Below are 21,061 nucleotides of genomic sequence, written 5' to 3'. Positions count from 1 at the left end.
TGGGAAAGGGAGTAGAAGGTGGGATGGGTGTGGGGGTAGAAGGGTGGGTAGGGGGATAAGAACAACTATATTCCTAAAGCTGTACCTATGAAATCTGTATTCATTAAATAAAATCCTTCTTTAAAAAAATGTACACATGGGACACAGTGCGCCAGCCGTGGCGGCCATTGGAGGGTGAACCAACGGCAAAAAGGAAGACCTTTCTCTCTGTCTCTCTCTCTCACTATCCACTCTGCCTGTCAAAAAAAAAAAAAAAAAGTACACATGGGAATAAAATTAAAGTAAGCAAAGGATAGAAAATGTAATGTTACTTTTACAATAACACTGAACATTATGAAAGAGAAATTAAGGAGATCAAGGCTGATCAAAATACACTCAGCTTTGAATGTTATCCCTACAACCATAATCATAAGGAAATGAAGAGTTATACTAACAGTAGTTTCTTGGAGGGAAAGGGGGCCATACTTTGAGTAAGTGATTTAAATTTTACAAATCATAATCTATTGAAATGAGGGATATGAAATTATAGAAGGACTTTAACTTGGCATATTTAACATGGATACTCTATTATGAAAAACAAAAGTATGTAAATTCTCTAAGTGTGTAAATACCCATACTTTAGCCCAAGTATGAGCTATTATTTTTCTCTTTTAAAGATACAATATCAGGTTAGTCTAGGGCATTTAGCCATCTTGTCCTGACAAATAACCAATTCACCTTTTCTCCCAGGATATTCTTAAGTATTGATTTTACCAAGTGAACTCAGACATATGTCACACTTAGCCAATACAGATCCTTTTCTTTGGAAATGTAGTTTGAACATCAATCAGTCACCTGGCCTTTCACCTCAAAATCCTATTGCCACTGTCTGTCAACTATTAAACCTTGCCTATTTCTCCAGATAAGTTATTTTTAAAAACTGAAATACACAGTGACTTTTGTGAAAAAGATGTTTCTTGAAAAGTACACAAATGTTCATTTGGTTAAATTTCTTCATTAAAATTATTTGTCTGGGTTGAATGCTAGTTAAATTTATAAACCACATGAAGGCCTCTAAATATTTCTTTTAGAACCTATTTTTTGGATACTAATATTTCCAATCATAAGCTAAATCCCAGTTTGCAGAAGATAGCCCAAAAAGAAATTCAAGCTGGGTGGTAGGTATTACAGGGTCTCCAAATGGAGCAGTGTTTTCATCTTTAGCTAAATCCGATGAGAGTGGCAGAATGATACCCACCTTGAGTTTCAGGCCTCTTGGGAACAGTGTGTTTGCTGGAAGGCTTTTAATGTGTTGGTAGACATAAGAGGAGAATTGCTCCTGCTCAGCCTGTAATTGGGGGCCAAGTTTCGAGAGATGACCTCTGTTGCTTTTGATAGCTGTCTGCAATTCATCAATCAGCTTGCTCACCTGAAGGGGTTAAATTACAAGACTTGTTAGCAAGAAGTAATTGTTGATGTCACACCTATTAGATTTTTGAGTACCTAGTTTGATGGGGGGGAAAATGACTTCAATACAAGAATTGCAGTACAGATCTATCCTTATGTAAAGAGAATAAAAGATATACATTCCTCCAGCAACAAAATTTTATTTATAGGAAAATGTCTAATTTTTTCACTTCAGTAATGTAGAATAGGAAGCCATTTACAATTGCAGAATGAAAAATATCACTGGTATAAAGAAACATCTAAATCTCACTAGTTTGCAAAGGACTTTAAAACTGCTAAACAAAATGAGACTTTCTCAAGACTAAATAATCCAATACAGAAATATGTAAAATATCACTATACTACATTACCTTCTTTTGTAGAATATTTTACTATATTATGAGATTAATTAAAATTTCAATATATACATTTAAATCATGAACATTTTTTGATATTTAAAATGGACCTGTTTTCTTCTTTCCAATATATTTTAAAATATTCTTTCAATTTTCATATAATTTTACAAAATATCCATAATTCAATGGTGCACTGAAATTTTTTAAATTTCATATAATTTTACAAAATATCCATAATTCAATGGTACATTGCAGGTAATATTTTAAATACATATCAGTGTCAAAATAAATCACATAATTTTTCTGAAAACAGCAAGCTGTTAGAAACATATACCCTGGAATTTTAAAGGTCTAGATTTCTAATTAATACATATGTATACAAGACAGACATATGAACTCTACTTATGTATTATTAGTAAGATATACTGAGGACTCAGAAACAGTAACATGACGCTTTAATCCACAGTTTGTAAATTAAAAATCATAACCTAACCATTCTTTGACTCTTCTCTATTTTATGTGTTTATATTCTATTTAATAAACTAGGTTCTGACATAAATACTCATACTAATACACACACACACACACACAATTAGAGTAACCAAAGAAGTTGAAGGGCAAGAATCTATTTTATTCATGATTCTGTAAATTGTTGAAATTATGCCCACTTAGAAGTAAGAATGATTTTTTTTTTTTTTTTTGCCAGAGTATCTTGGCTTTCCATGCCTAAAATACTCTCATGGCTCTTCAGCCAGATCCGAATGCCTTAAGGGCTGATTCTGGGGCCTGAGTGCTGTTTAGGACATCTGCCATTCTATGAGTCTGCTGTGTGTATCCCATTTCCCATGTTGGATCATTCTCTCCTTCTTAATTCTATCAGATATTAGCAGATACTAGTCTTGTTTAGGTGATCTCTTTGACTCTTAGTCCTATCATTATGATCAATTGTGAACTGAAATTGATAATTTGGACTACTGAGAAATGAAAGATCTCTGCGAGTGAGATCCCAGTGGAAAGAACGGGCCATCAAAGAAGGAGGTACCTTTCTCTAAAGGGAGGAGAGAACTTCCACTTTGACTATGCCCTTGTCTAAATTAGATTGGAGTTGGCAAACTCAAAAGGCTTCCATAGCCTTGGCAACTCATGACAAGAGCCTAGGGTGATTACTGATGCCATAAACAAGAGTGTCAATTTGCTAAGTCAATAATAGGAGTCACTGTGCACTTACTCCTCATGTAGGATCTCTGTCCTTAATGTGTTGCACAGTGTGAATTAACACTATAAGTAGTACTCAAACAGTATTTTACACTTTGTGTTTCAGTGTGGGTGCAAGCTATTGAAATCTTTACTTAATTTATACTAAATTAATCTTCTGTATATAAAGATAATTGAAAATGAATCTTGATGTGAATGGAATGGGAAAAGGAGCAGGAGATGGGAGGGGTGTGGGTGGGAGGGAAGTAATGGGGGGAAAAGCCATTGTAATCCATAAGCTGTACGTTGGAAATTTATATGTATTAAATAGAAGTTAAAAAAAAAAGAATTAAGAATGATTTTGACTAGACTATGGACTTTGAAATCTTAAGTAAATCCTGGCTCTCTCACTTACTGACTGGGAAACTTTGAATAGGTAATAAAAACCTAATCCCTGAGTGAAGAACATTGACTTTACAATATTGAGAATTGAATGAGGTAAGAATGGACAGTAATGTGCAATGTAAAGTAGGTACCTAACGCACTGTCTTATTAGAGTGCTTTCTTTTTTAAAATTAGGTGTTTTCTGCATTCCAAGTTTTAATTGTTCTTTCTTGCTCTGCCTTTCCTATTTAACTTGAGGTACACAGGAATTCCAAATTATCTGCTGCATAGTATCTCCAGCTCACTATAATGTCTACAGACAGTGGCAATCCATCTCCACAAGTCTCCATTTGCTGACAGCAAATCCTATTTCTATCTCAGGTGAAAATATGGTGATTGTCCCAGTCTATACCTCAACAATGATAATAAATCTATGATTTCTATAATTTCTACATAAAATTCATGTAAGTCATTGAAAGAAAGTTTACATTATTATCTGTATGATTTGAAAATTTGTTTTTCAATTCAGCCTAGAAAAAAAGACACACATATTTTTTAAAGATTAATGTACTTATTTAAAAGGCAGAGTTTCATAGAAAGAGTGAGAGAAATATACAGAGAGATCTACCAATTACTGGTTCACTCCCCGAGATGGCCACAATGGCCAGGGCTGGGCCAAGGCAAAACCAGAGGCCAGGAACTTCATCTGAGTCTCCTTCATGGGTGCAGGCGTCCAAGTACTTGGGCCATCTTCCACTGCTTTCCAGGTGTATTAGCAGGGATATGGATCATAATTGGAGCAGCTATGACATAAATTAGTACTAATATGGAATACCAGCATCACAGGTGGTTGTTTAACCCACTATGTTACAGCATCAGCCACCCCCCAATAAATAAACACACACACACACACGTATGTAAAAACTTCAATTACACTTATCTTGCCAAAAATTTTTTTTATTTATTTGACAGGTAGAGTTATAGACAGAGAGACAGAGAGAAAGGTCTTCCTTTTGTTGGTTCACTCCCCAAATGGCCGCTATGGCCGGTGCTGCACCCATCCGAAGCCAGGAGCCAGGTGCTTCTTCCTGGTCTCCCATCATGCAGGCGCAGGGGCCTAAGCATCTGGGCCATCCTCCACTTCCTTCCCGGGCCACAGCAGAGAGCTGGATTGGAAGAGGAGCAACCAGGACTAGAACCGATGCCCATACGGGATGCTGGCGCCGCAGGTGGAGGATTAACTAAGTGAGCAACAGCACCGGCCCCAACTTGCCAAATACTTTACAAACATTATGTGCATACAAACAAGCTAATAAAAATGATTCCTACTTTTCTTTTTTTTATTTGTCTCTTACTTGCCCCTAAGTGATTCATCATCCACACTCTTTAAACCATTGCTGCTTCTAATAAAAGGATGGACAATTCTTTTCTATAGTTAGTAATTTTTTTTTCACTTTATGGACCCTAACATCCCTGTCAAAATTATTTAACCCTGCATTTGTACTTGGAAAGCAGCCACAGATTATACATAAATTAATGGGCAAGGCTGTGTGCAAAGAACACTTTATTTACAAATATAAGCAATGGACTGGTTTTGGCTCCAGGGCTACAGTCTACAGGCCTCCTTTCTCACATTTCCTCTCCTTCCTTTCCTGTCATATAAGTTAAGACTATGGTAAAAATTATCATCTCCTCAGCCCTCCCCAGACTTCGATTTCTAAATTACCTTGAGTGGTCTCCATGTCTACAGTTTTCCCCTTGTAATCTATTCTGGCACTTCCACCAAATGAATCTATTTTAAACAGTATATTGAACTCTCTAGTTGTCCCCTTAGATTCTTCAGCTTGGTATTCAACATTGAAGATCTTTTATAATGTGATCCACACTTGGCTTTATATCTCATAATCCCAGCAGATCCCTCACCTCTAACAAGATGATCTTCTCACTGTTCACATCCCCACACTCTACACACGTACACATTCCTTCTGTTTCTACTGTTTCATAATAAACTACATAATTTTAACTCAATATTCTGACCTCACAAATGAGGAAATTTGGGCCTAGAAAATTGATCTGCCCAGGCTACTTATTATCAGCAGAGAAACTAGAGTCCAGGTCTCTTAAAGCCACAGCTACAATTTTATAAACTTCTATCTAAGTCCATTTATCGTTAATTCACTTTCCTCATCAGGCTTTCCAGTACATAATACGTGGACATGGACATTTGAGAATTAAAGATAGCTATGTTCTGTTCTTAGCTTGGTTTATGCATCAGTGAAAGTATAGTGTATTGCCCAGTGTCTTCCCCACTTACACAACAATCCCGAGTCTTAGAAATAACCTGATTATGCGAGACTGATATGTGTAGGAGAGGACGTAAAGGTGGAAGGAACACAGCAGAAATCCGAGAGAGACGTGGCAGAAGGGCTTCTCTCCCAGACACACCAAAATTCCCTGTGAGATTTGCTTTGGCCAGTGAAATGCGAACACAAGTAGCGGATGGCACTTCTCAACAGACGCTTTACAAGCCATCATTCAGATCTGGCATCGCTGTTGTCCATCTGGTATGAAAACAACAATGTCCCAGTAGAAGTTGCTCCTCCTATCTATATCCCAGACGGATAGACATCCTGAGAACAGTCACAGATAATCTATAGCCAACATGAATGGGAAGCAAGAAATAATATTTTAAATCACTGAAATTTGGGGTTCGTTGACTCACACAGTACAGCCTAATAAAAACTAATTAATATATTCATTTCCATTTCATCTTTGCAATCGATATAACTCACCTAGTAGGTTACGACCAGGTAACCCTTAACTATAATTTGAAATGAAAGTCTTTGGAAGTTTCTATAACTCCCTTATGGTCTGCCAGTGTAATTTGGACAAAACTTTAGAAATCATGGATATGGAAGGTAAAGAGAGTCCAGAGAAGTCAGGAAGAACCCTAAGGAAGATAGAAAAGGAAAAAAAATGAGACTTAAAAAGGGAAGTATGAGCAAAAAGGAAAAGGAAAAGAAGAGAAGAGGAAGGAAGATATTTAAAGGAGAAGGTGATCTGGAGAAAATGAGCAAGGAAGAAAGGAAAGAAAATATGAAAAGGAAGAGAATGCTACTTGTAGGCTATGACATGCAGTGATAGATTTCTCTCTTGATCTCAACGCTTTGCTTACCAGCTGCAGTGAATTACTGTGCTTCCACAGTACTGCTAAGCCTGTAAGATAACTGTAATATTTAAAATATGGAAATGACACATTATCCAGTGCTAGTCAATGCTTTCATCTTTACCACCAGATCTGATAAGCTCTACCTTCCAGGTATATTGTCTTTAAAAATGATTGGTAATTGTAAACAGCATACTAAAGCTAAAGACCAAAACAGACCAGGCTGACTTTTCTTCTAGTTATCAGATAAAATTAAAATCCAAAAAACCAAAGGCCCTAAATAGAGGAACTCCATTTCTGGAAAGCACTGGTTTTCTCTGAACTCATCCTCAGCATCACATGACTCAGGATGATACAACTTTATGTAGTCTTCAAAGCCTGTTCTGTAGGTATCACGCAATGTGTTTTGCTAGTTATTAATACTGCTCTCTTTATGTATTTCACCTTGTTCTATAGCAAACTACCAAAAAAAAGTTGGGGGGGATTTGAAACTTGGATTTGAGAGCATTTTCATACATGACTGGTTTTACTGTCACAATCCATAGTCTTTCACTGATAGAAGATTTCATGTGACATCAGAAATCAGCCAACCATACAGTTTATGATGTCATTTGCACTCCTAAGGGGTATTGGTTGAAGTCTTAAAAGTTTTGACAAATTCTTCAAAATTCTTCAGAAATGTTCTCTATCAATTTTGCTACTTTCAATCATCTCAGGATTATCCATTATTGTATGTGAGGCATAATTACATCAATTATCACCTGTTTTTTTTTTAACTTAAAACTATCCAATAAGATGTCTGGAAAAGATTAATTTATATCTTAAACATAGGAGAAAATAAATCAAGAATCCTGCCACTGACAGTTTGGTAATGCTTCCACTCAATGTTACTCTAACTTTGTTACTTTACATATTCATAAGGTCTTTTATCCTCAAAGTGCTATGTTTTGTTCTCAGTTATTATGATAACGTGTCACCCTTAAAGACAACCTACACATGAAATAACTCATATATTAAAATTGGGTAGACAACATAGTACTTCAGAATTATTTTATTACATATCATTTTATTTTTCCCAAATCAAATGTTGCCAAAAGGGGGAAAAAGTGTTTTTTAAAAATTCTTCATCATGAATCTTTTTTTCTGCAAATCCTTTTTTTCTCTACAAAGGCAATGTGAATAGGGGTAAAAGAAGACAAAACTTGACCTTTTGTGATCCCAGTATTAATGGGTCTGTTCATAATTCAATCTATGTGTGTGTGGGAGCATCCATGTGGAAACATAGAGGCCTGAGAGACATAAAGCCTTTCCCTTTAAACATTATCTGACCCTATCAGTCCCATTCACAAAAGAGGGCTTACGTATGCATATGCTGAAAAAATGCACTATCTCATTGTGCAGCAGAAAGCCTACACATTCTACTCTTCACTCTCCATGGAAATGCAGCACGGAAGTGACACTTGTACAGAATCTGGGAGAGTGACAAATGAGCAGAAGGTAAAAAAAAAAAAATTGAATATTCTGGTAAGATAACAATCCAACTTCTGAAAGAATGCAAATATGCATATGTCTATAAACATACGGGTAGGCTTTTGCATAAGATGAAGAAGTTTGGTCATGTTTGAGTGATGCATGTATTTACCCCTTGAATCATATCCTTAAGTTGATTTCTCGTCAACACACATATTAATGTTTATAATTATTATATAATGTATACCTGTTGAAGTTGTGCATTTCTGAGCCATAAACTGCAAATAATGTACATTGGCTATTATTAATGACTTTTTGAGGAGCTCCTGGTTTTTCTAGTGATGAGTTCAGCTGTCATCCTGAATTCTGTGTGGCTTTGAATCCACCTATGTTATTAAGGAGAACTCCAGAGCACTTTGCACATAACTGTCACTTGAAATCAGCGGAAAGGGTGGCTGCCTTTATGTTAGCAGTGTCTTCTGGCATATAACATACAGGATGGTCTCAAAGACAGATCAGTGTTTCACCTTCAGACCAACAAATTTTCTAATTAACAACACACTTAGATGAACAAGAAAGGGGTCAGAGGGATCTAGATGCATATTTTAAACTTGTTAAAAGTTCTTTGTTTCAGTCCCAAGAATGCACTGTTTTTCAGGTTAAGAAGCTAACTCAACCTTGATTTGATGAAAAAAAAAAAAAGCCTGGAAAAGACATGGGAGCTGTGAGCAAAGTTAAGTGTCTTTTGATTTGGAAGATGAGCCGCAGCCTAACTACCAGACAACTTGAAAGTGTGTAACATGTCTTGTTCCTAGCACTTCCACATTTTTCAATAATTTCCTAGAACCTTTCCAATTTGGAAAACATTTTGAGAGCAGAGCTATCTTGTTTTCAACCAGAGGTCTTTTATGTGCTGCCTTGAGGCCTAGTCAACAATCTAGCATCCATATGCACTCTTAGGGGAAGGAATAATTGAAAAGAAAGACATTTTAAAGGTCTTCCCAACTCACCTATTATTTATTTAAAAAAATAAGCAAATAATAAATAACTTCTAAAATAATAGTCATATTGTTACATTATAGTTATGACTCATTTCTTATTAATAAGTTAAAAGATTAGATTATTAGCTATACATTTAAAAAATATCCTCCACAATTATAAAAAACATTTTACCGGAGTTGGAGATTTTTATTGCATTTTCATGGTAAGTTTAAAACGAATCTTCCATCTCTTATAAACTTTGGGAAGTGTAAATGTTTCTCTCGATAAATTATTATAATTAAAATTATCTATAACAACACAAGTTATTATAGGACATTAAATAGGAAATTATCCAAAAGATGGACAGATTAAGTATTTTCTGTTTTTTAAGCATTATAATTATTTTGCCCTTGGATATTTTATGCAAAATTAAAATAGCTAAAGAAAATGGGCATTATGTCAAATATATCATTTTTAATGCTACTCATTAACATTAAAAATGAAAATTATCTTTCCTGGAAAATTCAATAGTATTTATGATTGTTTGTCATGCCTTGTTTATTATCATTATCTTTACATTTATTTAGCACTATGTACTTAAATGTCTCTCCTAGCAGTGCCCTATTTGGTCACTATATTTGCTTTATAAACTAGGAGTGGAAATTTCTTTTGCTTGTTTCAAAGATCATTTAAATAATACAGGGAATATGTATTCATGTGTATATTTCTGTGTGTAAAAACCTCAAAATATATATCATAGCTTATAAGGATAAATTCTATGTGATGTACTTGGAAAAGAGATTGTATTAATCTGGATTAATACAATGTAAATACAGTATAACTTACAGTAAATTGATACAGTGTAAATTCTAATGTTTTGTTAGAAAAAAACTATGATATCAAATTTCAGCCCTTGGCCAGCACCGTGGCTCAACAGGCTAATCCTCTGCCTGCAGCACTGGCACCCCGGGTTCTAGTCCCGGTTAGGGCACTGGATCTTGTCCCGGTTGCTCCTCTTCCAGTCCAGCTCTCTGCTGTGGCCCGGAAGTACAGTGGAGGATGGCCCAAGTGCTTGAGCCCCTGCACCCCATGGGAGACCGGGAGGAAGCAATGACCTTAGTGGCCATTGGAGGGTGAACCACCGAAAGGAAGAGCTTTCTCTCTGTCTCTCTCTCACTGTCTAACTCTGCCTGTCAAAAAAAAGAAAACTAGATAATAAAAATATGATTTAACCCTTATTAAAAATTCAAAAAACAACTATTTTCCCTATTTTGGCATGTTTATAATTTCTACTTTCGAGCTATCTATAATTTACTAATTTAGAAAATTTATGAAAGTAGTCATAACTTTTTTCATAAAATTATAATTTGATTTATTTTTCCAAGTACATAATTACTTATCAGGCTGCCTGTATCAAAAAATAATTTCCATTTTTTATCAGTTTGTTTCTGTCATAAGTGATAGCAGTGAACAATAGCTGACTTACTAGAAGATTCAAGATTCAAGGTAAAATTTATCTTAATTCATAAATGAGTGCTCATCAGTTTTTTTTTTAACTTTTATTTAATGAATATAAATTTCCAAAGTACAGCTTATGGATTACAATGGCTTCCCCCCCATAACATCCCTCCCACCCGCAACCCTCCCCTTTCCCACTCCCTCTCCCCTTCCATTCACATGAGGATACATTTTTGATTCTCTTTATATACAGAAGATCAGTTTAGCATACATTAAGTAAAGATTACAACAGTTTGCTCCCACACAGAAACATAAAGTGAAAAATAATAGATGATTTTTTTTAAATGATGATGAAATCAGATCAGACATATTGTCATGTTCAATCCCATTGAGAGTCAAGTTGGGAATTGATAATTTCTTCTTTTTTTTTTTAACAGAAGATCAGTTTAGTATACATTAAGATTTCAACAGTCTGCACCCCCATAGAAACACAAAGTGAAATATACTGTTTGAGTACTCGTTATAGCATTAAATCTCAATGCACAGCACATTAAGGACAAAGATCCTACATGAGGAGTAAGTGCACAGTGACTCCTGTTGTTGACTTTACAAATTGACACTCCTGTTTGTGGCATCAGTAATCTCCCTATGCACCAGTCATGAGTTTCCAAGGCTATGGAAGCCCCTTGAGTTCTCCGACTCTTATCTTGTTTAGACAAGGTCATAGTCAAAGTGGAGGTTCTCTCCTCCCTTCAGAGAAAGGTACCTCCTTCTTTGAAGACCTGTTCTTTCCACTTTTCCACTGGGATCTCACTCACAGAGATCTTTCATTTAGGGTTTTTTTTTTTTTTTTTTTTTTTTTTTTGCCAGAGTGTCTTGGCTTTCCATGCCTGAAATACTCTCATGGGCTTTTCAGCCAGAACGGAATGCCTTTAGGGCTGATTCTGAGGCCAGAGTGCTATTTAGGACATGCGCCATTCTATGAGTCTGCTGAGTATCTCGCTTCCCATGTTGGATCACTCTCCCCTTTATTTATTCTATCGGTTAGTATTAGCAGGTACTAGACTTGTTTATGTGCTCCCTTTGACTCTTAGTCCTTTCATTATGATCAATTGTGAACTAAAATTGATCACTTGGACTAGTGAGATGGCTTTGGTACATGCCACCTTGATGGAATTAAATTGGAGTCCCCTGGTATGTTTCTAACTCTACCATCTGGGGCAAGTCAGCTTGAGCATGTCCCAAATTATACATCTCTTCCCTCTCTTATTCCCACTCTTATGTTTAACAGGGATCACATTTAAGTTAAATTTCAACACTTAAGAATAACTGTGTATTAATTACAGAATTAAACCAGTCATATTAAGTAGAACAGACAACAAAAACTACTAAGAGGGATAATGTATTAAGTTGTTCATTAACAGTCAGGGCTATGCTGATTAAGTCACCATTTCTCATAGTGTCGATTTCACTTCAACAGGTTTCCTTTTTGGTGTTTTAATACAGTTTATAAAGCAAGATTCTTACCTCTTCTTGTGCCTTTTTGTGTTCCTTTGCTGACATTGAAAGAATGAATTTTTCTGTAATTTTCTCCTTCTGTTCATTCATAGCCAGGTTCAGCTAGAAAAAAATATAAGCAACATGAAAATATGTACCTATTGACACCTAATCACAACATTCAATTCAAACTAACACCATAATCATAAAAATGACTTGGCATTTATTAATTTTGCCAATACTTACATAAAAATGAATTTTATTTAGGTTTTTTTAAAAAAAGATTTTATTTATTTGAAAGGCAGAGTTAGAGAGAGAGGGAGAGAAAGAGAAAGGTCTTCTATCCTAGGAGCCAGAACCTTCTTCCAGTCTCCCAGGTGGGTACAGAGGCCCAAGCACCTGGGCCATCTTCCAGTTTTCCCAGGCCATCAGCAGAGAGCTGAATTGGAAGAGGAGCAGCCGGGACAAGAACTGGTGCCTATATGGGATGCCAGTGCCACCACCAGAGGCTAAGCCAAATATGCCTCAATGCCAGCCCCCATTTAGGTCTGATATATTGAAAGTTTACTTTTATATATTTTTAATTTAACATTTTTATTTTAAAAATTAATAATATATTAAAATTGTACCTATTCATGGAGAATTAAGTGATGTTTCCTTACATATGTATATATTGTGCAATGTCCAAATGGGGTAAATATATTTATCCTCACAAGCTTTAAACATTTTATATAGTGAAGACATCCCAAAATTATATATTCTAGTTTATTTTTTAGAGAACTACAGAGTAAATTAACATATGTCTTCAACTTACTATCCGGTAAAACCCCAGAGCATCTTACTCCTATCTTGCTATAACCTAGTACCCATCACCACTTTATATGTAAAACATTTAACACATTCTGAATTTTCCACATCTCCTTTTAAAAATTACTTAAATTGTTTTCTCAATGGTTTACTGGGGAGAAATGTCCTTAAATGCAGATTATAGACATTTATGGGTGCTTTCTAAAAGCATTTTATTAAAATGAACTTAGCAACTTGGTTTTTTTGAAGCTAAGTTGACCATTTCTTTTAAAATCTATTGTTGTACATTTGGAATAAATTGGCTCCTGTCATGTCATGATAAGAAGTGAAGGCTATAAAACAAAGTGTCGATTCAAACATTTTAGAAGGGTGCTAAATGATTTATAATATTTCATGACAAAGAATTATGTATCTAAATACCTGCAGAGTTACTTCTACCTGCCAGATAAAGTTCTTTTATTACTGCTAAACTTTTTGTGTTACAAAAAGGTGGATATTGCCTATTCTACATTTCTTTGTAAATAATCCTTATAAAGACAAAATGCTATTTTCAACAAAAGAAAAAGGCTGAGCTCCTATAATAATATTCACTCCAAGTTTGACATTAATGGGAAGAAATGGAACAAGAACCTTTAGACAATGTTCTAAATGGATATATTTAACAATTGTTAACCAACAGACACATACTGTATCTTGTTTGTGAGGATTAAAGTCAAGGTAAATAATGTTTGTGAATGTTGTTGTAAATGGATTTTGTCAATTGTACTCCTGGCAAATCAGGATTGGGTTTACATGAATCTTTAATTCATACCCACCTGAAGGATTGGTGGGTGGGAATTCCACAACATGGCCTTTTCAATATAACTGTGCATATATTTCATTTTTGTAAAAAAATATTTTATTTATTTATTTATTTATTTGAGAGGCAGAGTTACAGACAGAGAGAGGGAGAGATAGAGAGAAAAGTTTTTCCATCCACTGGTTCACTCCTAAATGGCTGCAACAGCCGGAGCTGCGCTGACCCGAAGTTAGGAGCCAGGAGTTTCTTTTACGTCTCCCACGTGGATGGCACTTGGGCCATCTTCCACTGCTTTCCCAGGCCATAAGCAGAGAACTGGATTGGAAGAGTAGCAGCCAGGACATGAACTGGTGCCCAGATGGGATGTCAGCACTGCAGGCAGAGGCTTAGCCCACTACGCCATAGCGCTGGACCCTAGCTGTGCATATAGAAGAATAGTATCAAACCTGTGAAACAGCTTAATATATTAGAGATGCTATTTGGGTAGAGGGGAGAGACTCGGGAATCTTTAGGCGATTCAGATGATCACCTAGAAAAGGAATTGACAGGTTTCTGCAAGGGACCAGATAGTAAATATGATAGCCTTCGTGTGCGGGAAGAGACATAGAATCTCTGATGTAATTTCTTAACTCTGTCATTGTAACATTAAATAGATAACTGTAAATAAACGACCATGACTACTCTTCATTAAAACTTTAAAAAAAAATATGTGGCAAGCCGGCGCCGCGGCTCACTAGGCTAATCCTCTGCCTTGCGGCGCCGGCTCACCAGGTTCTAGTCCCAGTCGGGGCACCGGATTCTGTCCCGGTTGCCCCTCTTCCAGGCCAGCCCTCTGCTGTGGCCAGGAAGTGCAGTGGAGGATGGTCCAAGTCCTTGGGCCCTGAACCCCATGGGAGACCAGGAAAAGTACCTGGCTCCTGCCTTCGCCACGGAGGCCATTGGAAGGTGAACCAATGGCAAAGGAAGACCTTTCTCTCTGTCTCTCTCTCACTGTCCACTCTGCCTGTCAAAAAAAAAAAAAAAAAAAAAAAAAAAAAAAAAAAAAAACCTTACAGGTTTAAAAAAATATATATATGTGGCAGGCCATATTTGGTCAACCTGTAGTGGTTTGTCAATCCCTGCCCTAGATTGAGAATCACTTCACTGATAAAGAATGTTTAAAAATCATCACACATAGCCACATAGCCAGCACTGTATTGTAGCCACTGCCTTCAATGATGCCAGTATTTCACATGAGTGCCAGTTTGAGTCCTGGCTGTCCCATTTCCCATTCAGCTCCCTAGTAATGCACGTGGGAAAGCAGCAGAAGATGGTCCAAGTGTTGGGTCCCTACCACCCACATGGGAGACCCAGATCCATCTTCTGGCCTCTTTGGGCTGGCCCAGCCTTGGCTATTGCAACCATTTGGGGAGAGAACCAGCCAATGGAAGATCTCTCTCTCTCTCTCTCTGTTCCTCTCTCTTCTTCTTCTCCTCCCTTTCCCTGTCCCTCTCTGAAACTCTGCCTTTGAAATAAATAAATAAATCTTTTTAAGAAAACATCATGTAAGATTGTTCTTAGGATTGCTCGCCCTGGGGAATATTTGTTTCTGTGAAAAAGTGATACACAGAACATAATACTATAAAAATTTAAACACCAAGCTCAACTACCACACTTTTAAGTCTACGTGTGAGCCATGGCACAGCATACTGTCCTAAAGTCTCCTTGGTTATTTCTTTATCAGGGGAGTTCTCAGCTCAGGAGTAGATGAGTACAGAAGACAGTGACTGGAGAATATTCACCAAGGCCATCTATTTTTTACAAAATTAATTTCCAAATGCACAGACTTTCAAAGCAGGTCTTGCCTAAAGGGAAGCATGAAGACAGAACCATGAAACCGACAGCACAGCAGGTAGGCCAGACTCTCATGAGGTTCCCCAGGACCATGACTTTTGGAGCTGCTTCCAAGTAACTCTTTAAAAGGCAGGAATTCTTTACCTTTGAAAGCATCACAGTTGAGAAAAAGAATCATCTTTATTCTAATATTCAACTTTCAAAGAAGTACTATGCTCATTTACATAGTGGAGGGAAAAATATATCACCATTACTGAAAAGCATCAAATGCTTAGCCTCAAATATTGGAGTCCACTAAGGTAGAAAGAAAAAAAATGATCAACAAATATAAGGATTCATGTACAATGTCTTTTCTGGAAATAGAAAAGCCTTCCCTAAAGAGATATATTTTAATGCAATCATTTAGAGAAAATTACTGAAAGTTAAAAAGTCAAATTAAGAGTGAATTTTCACCCTAAGGTATTAATAATATGCAGTGCTAATAGCATCTTTCTCTCAAAAAACCGCATGATAAAAATTAGTAGGACTCTTCTGTCACTTTTGATGAGAACATCCTATTTCATCAACACAAAACTAGATTCTCTTGACTTGCTGTTCTTATCTAAAACAAAATATAAATAAAATAAACTATAAAATGATTTTTCTCTTCAATGGGGTTGAGATTCTGTGGTTGATTTTCCATTTACTAAAGGGGGAAACTTCAAAAATTAAAAAACAAAAGCAAACCAAGTTGGAGAGGGAAAAATCAAGTCATTTTGTTCTAAATATATGTTGCCCCTTTTATTTCTATCTTTTTTAAAAGACTATTTATTTTATTTGAAAGGCAAGGTGACAGGGAGAAGAAGAGACAGAAATGTTCCATTCTGCTGGTTCATTCCCACAAATGATCAAAACAGCCAGGTCTGGGCCAGACCAATGTCAGAAGCCAGAACCCTGGAACTCACATGGCAACTCCACAGGAATGCCAGCTTCTCAAGCTGTGGCTTAATCCACTGTGCCACACACTAGTCCCTATGTTTCCCCTTTTAAATCTGAAAAAATACTCCCAAACATTCTTTGTGGACATCAAATTCTAACAAGCTAAATAAAACGGCTTAATTCACCATGTTTTTGTTGGATCTTGCTACTAAGGTTTTTTGTTTTTGTTTTTGTTGTTGTTGTTGTTGTTGTTTGACAGGCAGAGTGGACAGTGAGAGAGAGAGACAGAGAGAAAGGTCTTCCTTTTTGCCGTTGGTTCACCCTCCAACGGCCGCTGCGGCGGGCACGCTGCAGCCGGCGCACTGCGCTGATCCGAAGCCAGGAGCCAGGTACTTCTCTTGGTCTCCCATGGGGTGCAGGGCCCAAACACTTGGGCCATCCTCCACTGCACTCCCTGGCCACAGCAGAGAGCTGGCCTGGAAGAGGGGCAACCAGGACAAGAACCTGGTGTGCCGGCGCCGCAAGTCGGAGGATTAGCCTAGTGAGCCATGGCGCCGGCCGCTGCTAAGTTTTTAAAATACATAACCAGCATTGGCAATCTGAAATAGGGTTAAAGTTGAGCTCATTCAATAATAGTGGGAAACAGAATAGAAGAATTAAGTGTCTATTTAATAACAGTAGCAGAAACAGAAGAAACAATAAACATAATCGTTAAGAAGAACTGTAAAAAAGTGCTTTAGGAAGTGGTTTTGTTAAATGTACTGAAAAGAAGAAGTACATCCCCTTCAAACAGTCTGTCTAGGAACTGAGAAAAAAACGCACAAATGTATACCTGAAGCAACAAATTCCAATGAAATTATTTTCATTGTTTTTTTTTTCTTTTCAAGTTACATCCATTTTACTTAATTATTTTACTATTAATGCTAAGATGTCAGGTTTCATACACTTTGTAAAGCCTGGAGTCATGGTTGAGTAACATAATTCTACATAAAACATATGGCCCTGATAACTGTATTTGAAAGTGTTCTTCATTTAGAGGAATTCCTCCAAAGATGTGGTGGGTCAAAAGCCTTCCTATGAATATCCTACACAGAAAAATAGGTTCAATATGTCCTGCAGGTGAAATACGGTCAGAGCAGCAGTGATTTCATTTTATGAGTGTCATTAACAGTTCATAGCTTTCTTTAACTCTTCTCAAAAAAGTATGTTCATAAAAATACATAGATTATATAAAATTGTAACATGATAGTAAAACCAAATCTATTTTATGGGAGAAAATATCTAAAGCGATCACTCTAGAGCTCAATTACGAATAGCTTTAGAAAAGGTACAGTCATTCAAACACACTACTATGTTTTGTCTACCAAATGCATATTGACATTCCAGATGGGTACTAGCTAAAAAGGGAAAACCTATTAGAACAACCAAACTCACACTGTTCTCAACTGTGGTTCTGTATGTAGTGTTCTCGCTATTACAAAGAACAGCCAATGATTCAAATGTGCAATATATGCTATGTATCCTGCATAATGTCCTTAATAAATCAACCTGATCCAACAAGAAACCTCAGTCTATTAAGTATCAGAAGTTTTCACCACATAAATATGGATCTATTAATAATTTTTATGTGTATTTTACATGCAGATCAATATAGGCAATACAGTTTGTTATAAACAACAGGATAATCAGCCTTCATATATATTGACAAGGTTCCCAATGGTCTGTTAACATACAAAAGACTGGGACAAATTACTTATTTATATATACAAAACATGGTTATAAAGACCAGCTGCAGGTATTTTTTTTTTTTTTTGGAAAGTGCATTTTAATAAGGTCCTATTCAGTTACGGAACAAACGGGGAAGAAGTAGTTTGCACTACAGAGTTTAGCAAGAGAGCTTTCTCTTTTTCTAACCACAAAATCAATCATTTGTCCAGACTGTGGGAGTCAGAGTTAGTTACTGAAAAGAACTCCGTATATAAACAAGTCAATAACTCATTGTGTGTTATTGTCGCGCTGAAGAAGTCGGCTTTCAAAAAGCTGCCCCTGCTTCTCTCGGAATGAATGTCACTGTATTCAGGGCTGGGAGAGCGCTCTTTGTTTCTAGCCATTGCTGGCTGCCATTTATTTATGGGAACAGGAGGTAACTGCTGAGAGAGTGGGGGGACCACTATTTGGTATCATGGATGTCCATGAAAATTTCTGACTTTTGTCAATCTAAATAATTTTTATCTGGAAATACATTCATGAAAGTGATACATAGTGGCCACACAAAAATTCTTTGTAAAGGATGAAATGATGAATGAGTCTACTCCTTTTTAAACTGGATCAGGCTGTTATTTTTGGTGCTCTACTTGTCAACAAAGATGACTCCAAAATTCAGGCAGTGGTTTGAAAAGGTCAAATGTACAAAATCAAACTGCTGAACAGGTCAACATGTCAAATAAATGCTATCTGTCCCTGCCATAAACAGTAAGGCTGATTCTTGGAACTATCAAATGGAACTTTTCAAAGGATGTGTTTGTGCATGTGTATACACATGCACTCATATGCTTCTTGTATTCAGCTTTTTTAACATAAAAATGAAATTATAATCAAAATATTATATCTTAGAATAGAATTTCTTTAAGGAATGATTTTATGTGCTCAACATGTGATATTTACATAAATTCCCACTGTCTTTGACTTTAAATTTATTTTAAATATCCTTTGTAATTTATATCCAAAATTCATATGATATAAATATTATAGTCTTATATAGTAAATTTCAATATTTCTTTAATGTGTATCATTTATTCAGAATCAGCCTAGGGGCTGTGAAAATGCATGAGACCAGGTTTTCAGATTTATAATTAGTTTGGGTAGATAAAAAATATAAATGGATCTCTGTAATAAATGGTTTCCTCTGAAATCTCTAAACAAAAGCCTAGCTCTTAATTAGATAAAGTCATAGCCATTGGTAAGGAGGGAATTGGGAACCTGAACTGAATACAATTGATCCCATTTCCCTCACAATTCAGAGAATCACAGCAGAAAATAATATGACAAGCTTCCACATGCAACAAACCGTACATTTTCCAGATACAAATAGATTAATAGCAAAGTGCAATATGATAGAAGAGACAAGGCAACTAAAATTAAGAAATATATGTCATGAAGGAGGTCATAATTCATAAAAGAAGGTATAAGTAATATAACCCCAAAATACAATATGTACATGAAATGGTCAGAGATACAGAGACATAAATGATAGGGGGCAGCTGAATAAGAAGAGGGAAGTGGTAATATTGGGTATTGTTAATAATTAGTAATAACCTATTAATTCATTATTATTAATTAACTACATGATACAATTAGTTCTCAGTAATACTAGTGGAGTGGCTTGACATGGTTGAGGCTTTGAGAGAGGGAGGATACAAGACCAGCTGCCCCATGAAGGACAAGCTGAGGGAAAGTGCACAGCCGATCCAAAGAGGTAAGGAAAGGACCTGACTTGAAGGGATGCTTCACACTGGGGAACAAGAGCTAAATGGTTAGCATTAATCCACACAATCTATGTATGAATTCAAATAAAAGTTGTGGGGGGATAGTCATATGTGCCAAATAATGAGGGCAAAACCGAGGACTCAATTCTCAGCTCTGCATTGGCTCAGCCGCATCCACTCAAGTTACACATGCTTAATTCCGCTCCAGTCTTAAGAGACTCCATAACTAAGTCCTGATCTAGACCCCACTGCCATCAACATAGTCTCACCTAAGTTTTCCTATGAAAAATCCAAGACTCTCACTGGTCATCTTAAGGAAGGAGAAGAAGTTTGCAATTCATAACAGGCTGTGGATTCTGCAGCTGCCATGAATTAGTTCTGAGATATTGACCAGTAGTGAAGATTACTACAGCCCAGGCTGCCAGAGTCAGGAATTCCTCTCCCAACCTTGCTGATTCTTTGGAAAGCACTATTTTTACTAGAGCATACAAGTTCTTGAAGACAGCTTTTTATAAGGCAATTTATAAAAGAAACCATCATATTTTCTCATAAACAATAACCCAAAATATAATCATTTCCAAACATTTTAAAATAACACAGAGAACTCTCCCTGATACTTTATCTTGAATGTATTTAACATTTAATTAAAGCTTTTAAAATCTCTTTTCATTCCTTTTTTTAAGTAATCATAAATTTTAGTCCTTCCACATTATGAAGAGAAAGCAGGGCTGAGGTATTCCTAACCCAATAGCCAGGTTACAAGTTTAAGCCTGGACATTCTGTCGTAGTTAGGAACACCACAAGCCATAAACTCAACTCAGCTTGCCCTCTCAAACTGATCTCCATTTCTTCTACTACCACTGTGCCATTTTGGAGAAACTGGCCGAAGCATGGTCTCTGACTCCATCCAGATCAATCTTAAAAGATAATCAAGAAGGGCTAAAGACACGTTTGGAGAAAATCTGTCCCATTAACAGTGCTCTGAAGAGACTGCCCTCCAGATCTGGATGTCTGGAGCTGTCCCCTCTTCCTACAACCCTTACTTTGGTCCTCCCTTGAGTTCTCAGTGCTACCTGCCACCTACCCTCCTGTTAAATTCTATTTTGACCTCAGCCTGAAAAAGTGCCCATTAATACTTACATCCCGTATCAGACCTTGGGTTTTAATTCTGGCTCTGCCTCCTAACTCCAGCTTCCTATTAATGCAGACTTTGGGAGACAGCAGGTGATTGAGTAGTTGGATCCCTTCCACCTACATGGGAGAACTAAAGTGAGTTCCCAGCTCCCGG

At 36.6% G+C, this 21,061-nt stretch overlaps 1 protein-coding gene across 23 annotated transcripts in view; it reads right to left on the bottom strand.

Annotated features, from left to right (window-relative positions):
• Positions 1-21,061, bottom strand: part of DCDC1 (doublecortin domain containing 1) — a 557,706-nt gene that overhangs the window by 296,261 nt on the left and 240,384 nt on the right. For 22 of the 23 annotated variants that reach the window (XM_070071610.1, XM_070071601.1, XM_070071604.1 and 19 more), the window contains 2 exons: positions 11,962-12,054; positions 1,238-1,408 (listed from right to left, as the gene is read on the bottom strand). In XM_070071610.1, coding sequence (XP_069927711.1) covers positions 1,238-1,408; positions 11,962-12,054 — 264 coding nt within the window. Of the gene's footprint in view, positions 1-1,237; positions 1,409-11,961; positions 12,055-21,061 lie in introns of those variants that run through there. The other variant, XM_070071629.1, reaches the window with a different exon arrangement.

The sequence above is a fragment of the Oryctolagus cuniculus genome, chromosome 1 (assembly GCF_964237555.1).
Source record: "Oryctolagus cuniculus chromosome 1, mOryCun1.1, whole genome shotgun sequence".
NCBI lineage: Eukaryota > Metazoa > Chordata > Mammalia > Lagomorpha > Leporidae > Oryctolagus > Oryctolagus cuniculus.
Note: the sequence above shows the minus strand (reverse complement) of the source record. Positions and strands in the feature narration are given on the sequence as shown.